We start from the raw sequence: 4,512 nt of genomic DNA, 5'->3' as shown, positions 1-4,512 counted from the left end.
CATTAGTTCAATGGTTTTACTTTTGCTATTAATTTCATAAATAAATAAATTTGCACCTCATTTCTCTTGCGCCATAATCTATGACCAAATATATCAATTTTTTTTCCTTTGGAATTATACACCTAAAGCTGCATATGTTTTTCAGGAATTTGAATAAAATTATGTACTCTTTAGTAATGAAGTTTGGGGCACCCATTATCCTTTCTCCCATTTGATAAACATTCTCTTTGAGTCAAGTATGTCAGAGAAACCCAAACGTCAGCATAGTATTACCTGCCCTAATTATTGCTCTGTAGTTCTTCCAAAACGCATTGAAAAACCAAAGACCAGACCAGTGCAACAGTTACAAGTCATACTGGGAAATTCAAATTTCCACTGAGACATTATGATAATTTAATTGTTAGGACAACTGATGTCTTTCTAATAGAAATGTCATGAAAAGAAAACAGGGACTGCGGGGACAAAGACACAATTGTGGTAAATGAAAATAATCGTAATCTATATTTTGCAGTAGGAAACGGAGAGAAGGTTCTCAAAGCGAAGAAGCTTTGAGTTTTCTCTATCAACTCTGCACCTGTTCAGGTCTTTGATTTTCTGCCATCTACAATGGTTGAAAAGGCATTCGTAGACCCTTACTCTCCACATGTTGAGAAGCAGACACCCCTTCCTCAAATGCATGGTCAATGTACGTTATGAACAAGGAATTTTCTGGTTGGGAGCTCTTAAGTCAGAGCAAAGAAAGGCGACTGTTAGTGCTGAAGTTGCTAAAAAGGAGGGAGGAAGGAAATCAAGAAGACTCTAAACTGAAGATGCAATTATAGAAGTCATGGAGGAATTACAAGAAGAAACAATAACATTAATATTGCAACAAAGACAACTCTTTAGTTCAAGTAACTGCATGCCATCAGCTAGATGCCCTGAAACCTGAAAACAGGTAAGATAATTGGAAAATGAGTAAAGAAATATCACACTGATTAGGATTAAATCAATACCCTGGCTTTACTGAAAATATCATTATACATACTGGTTAATTACGCAGAATAGATTAACATTTGCTACAGAACCACTGAATAAGTAAATGCTTGCACTTAAATTGGATTATTACACATTTTATGCCACTGACAGCTACTCAAAACAGTATAAAAGCATGGTGGCATGCTATTATGGGCTTTTTCTTCAAGTATAAACAGAGGTCTTGGATGAGTGGACAAACATCACGAAATACATCATTTTAAGCATCGTACGAGTACCATTTCACAGATGTATTTAAGTAATGTGGAGTTGATGTTGTGTGTTAGTAATCTATAGCTAAGTGCATGCAAAGCATAACATCCCTGAAAAGAAAATGTGACTTTATTATTGACTCTTTTTGTTCTTCATAAATTCCACCGATTTTCCACGTGCCAAATCCCCAGGCCTACTAAATAATAGTAACAAATTCAAGCCCCAAATCCCAACGCTAAAAACAAAAACATTATTACTTGTAATACCAACAGCTTCAGGACAAGGGCCCTAGACAATTCCTCCAACAATCCCTTCTCTTTCTGATTCCAACATTCTTCTAGGCTTCAAAATATGAAATAAAATACATTTGAATTGGAGAGGCCTGATATAATCTTTTGTGGCCAATTTCAATGCAGCTCTAAGCAAACTTATTTAGAACTAAGCCCCTGGGAATTTAAAAAAGAATCAGTCCAAATACAGAGTCATAACGCATTTTATACTTCTGAAAGTATAACATCAACTACCTAATAGGTTGAGTGACTTACTAGGTAGGTAGTTAATTCGATGCTCACTATTAAGCATCAGTACACGATGTTTAGTATCTAGTAAGAAATGAATCCATCCTAACTATGAGCTTGGAGGCAGCATACTCCAAAATCAAAGCTAAAAGAAATACCGATTCCAAGATCAGTGAGGACATTTGCCACACCGTATCAATCAAGAGCCTTGCAATCAATTCTCCGACATTATCCTGTATAGGAATTTGATTAAAACCAGCGCTGGGATATTTACCTCTTGCTGACAGCTTCTTGGTATTGATGATCTTTGCAGCAAATTCTTGAGATGAGGTTTTTTTCACACATCTCCGGACCACTGAGAAAGCACCCCTAGAAGAAATACGGAAAGGCTGATCCCGTGAAACTGAATCAAGAATGAAGGATTCAATCTGTCAAGGTATTTAAAAGAACCCATTTGCTCAATTGGTTATAGAGCCCAAAACAGAAACATTATTAGTACAGGTCACAGGGGTAGGCAACCTTGGCTCTTTTATGACTCGTGGACTTCAACTCCCAGAATTCCTGAGCCAGCCACGCTGAGGGGAAAGAGAGAGGTACCAAGCTGAGCCATGGCTGGCTCAGGAATTCTGGGAGTTGAAGTCCACGAGTCATAAAAGAGCCAAGGTTACCTACCCCTGGTATAGGAGAAGGAGCTTCCAAGAAATCAGATGATCTGGAAAACAGCCAGCATGGGTAAGGGAAAAAAAAGTGACAGGTTTTGAGATTTGTTTACTTAATTTACTCTTTGATTCCAGCCTGGCCTCCGAGCTCTATCACTTTGGACACAGAAACTGGGATTGCAGCTGAAACGTGTGGCTCAATGTATTATACAAACTAAAATGTGGCTATTTTATGGTTCAGCGTGTTCTGTGACTATTGCTAATTTGATTAACCATGAACACAGCCCCACAAGAGCTCACTGTATCCATTACTCATTTTCTTCAACGGAGGGCCCCCCCATGGACGGGGAAAATCTCAAATGGCCACTCCTATTCCAGTTTCCTAGCACCCCTCCCTGCCTGCAGAGCTGAAATACCCTTACTCTAATGGGAAGAGCCTTGATATGTACTTCGTAAGTGGCCTTTTATAACACCGGGCAATCCAAATTTAGCAAGGGAAGCCCCGGTCCTAAGACAGACAAGCCACCACAAAGCAGCCTACTCCAAAGCAGTATTCAGTTTGGAAGCCTCCGCTTCTCCGAGAGGAGAAACCGGATCCCCATCTTGTCTGGTGCCCAGAAAGCAAGGACAGCATCCTGAAATAGGGGCCACCCAAGAAAGCAAGGAAAGTGCCACACACACACCCCACCACCACCTTCCCCTTGGGGGGGGGGAGTCGGCTTGCAATTTGGCGTGGATGGCAGAAGAGATCATCTGCCTTCCAATTCTGAGCAGGGGTGGGGGGTGGAGGGAAGAGAGAACCTCAGACACTCTGTTGCAAAGTTACAATAGGTTAGAATTATTATTATTGCAGACAAGAAGTTTCAAAACCAGCAGTGGGCTTGCCTGTTGCAAGGCAAAGGATTCCCAACTACTTCATCTCTGCCCTAGACTTGGCTGTTTGCTTGGGAGCCATGGGTAGCTACATAACACCTATCTAAGGGACCCTTTTTTAGGTTGGGACCCAGCTGCTCCTCCCTTGCCAATTTCAGCCCTGATAGAGAGCCATTTTCCCCCACCGGTATCCACCTGCTTCCATCCCTGCACAGAAATGTAAAAAGAACCACCCCAGGGTCCAAGACCAAGCCGGAGGGATGCGTAGAGACTGGTGCAAAACGAAGACGCACCTGGGATATTCCCAGCTCCCCTCTCTCCCCAGACACTATTCCTTCCCCTAGATTGGGCACCGAGGAGAAAAATACAGACGGAAAGACAGAGGCGGTGCATGTTGAGGATGGGGCTACACAGAGAGCTGATCCTGACGTGTGAGAAATGTAGCAATGGTCCTTTGCTGTAATGCAGGGGGGGGGGGGAGAATCTCGAAGTTAAGAGCCGAAGCGAGACAGGTGAGGCTGGCCTTCCCAACGGGAGCGCCGAAATTGGCTCCCCGGCCTCGAGGCTCCCCCAGAGCGGGCGCCGGTGCCGCAGCTCCCTGGGCCCCCTCGGCGCTGCGCAGCCCCTTCCGCCCCCGTCGGCCGCAGAAGTTGCAGCTCGCTCGAGCAACTACGGAGGGGCGGGCGGGCGGGCAGCGCCGCTCCTGCGCAAGCCGGCGGCCGAGGCGGCTGCCCGGGGAGAGTTGCGGAAAGACCGCAGTGGCCGGGGGCCGAGCGGGAGGCGCTGTCAAGCCTGGGAAGCGAGGCCAGGGCTCCAGGGCCCCCCGGAAGGCGCGGCGTGGCGGTGCCCAGGGCTGCGCCGCGCAGGCAGGCGGGCAGGATGGGGCGGCCGGGCGGGGGGGACGTACTTGCCGAGCTCCTCGTAGAGCTGGTATTCGTCGGTGAAGCGGGTGCACGTTGCCGGGATGGCCATGTTCGGACTGGCGGGAGGCGGCGGCAGCGGCGGCGGCGGGAAGGCTCGGCCGGCACGTCGGCTGGCTCAGCAGCAGCAGCTGCAGCGCCGCCGCCGCAGGAGGCACATCGGACTGGGCGAGGCTCCGGCGGCGCTGGCGAAGGCAGACCAGCGCGCTCCTCCTTCCCGCCTCCGGCCGCTGCGGCTCCGGCTCTCCCTCCTCCTCCTCCTCCTCTGCTGCTGCTGCTGCCGGCGCGCCTCCCCGCCCGCTCCACTGCGCACAGTCC

The 4,512-nt window shown here is 47.4% G+C and overlaps 1 protein-coding gene across 1 annotated transcript; it reads right to left on the bottom strand.

Annotated features, from left to right (window-relative positions):
• Positions 1-904: 904 nt before the first annotated feature.
• On the bottom strand, positions 905-4,246 carry LOC114922991 (calcium/calmodulin-dependent protein kinase type II subunit gamma-like). Its single transcript, XM_029285335.1, has 3 exons — positions 4,182-4,246; positions 2,017-2,111; positions 905-924 (listed from the first exon to the last, which is right to left on the bottom strand). Exons 1-3 carry the CDS (start codon positions 4,244-4,246, stop codon positions 905-907), a joined length of 180 nt encoding a protein of 59 aa, XP_029141168.1.
• Between the last annotated feature and the right edge of the window lie 266 nt (positions 4,247-4,512).

The sequence above is a fragment of the Protobothrops mucrosquamatus genome, unplaced genomic scaffold (assembly GCF_001527695.2).
Source record: "Protobothrops mucrosquamatus isolate PMUCROS unplaced genomic scaffold, P.Mucros_1.0 scaffold1524, whole genome shotgun sequence".
In the NCBI taxonomy this organism is placed as follows: domain Eukaryota; kingdom Metazoa; phylum Chordata; class Lepidosauria; order Squamata; family Viperidae; genus Protobothrops; species Protobothrops mucrosquamatus.
The sequence above is the reverse complement of the archived record's forward strand: the minus strand, read 5'-3'. Positions and strand labels throughout refer to the sequence as shown.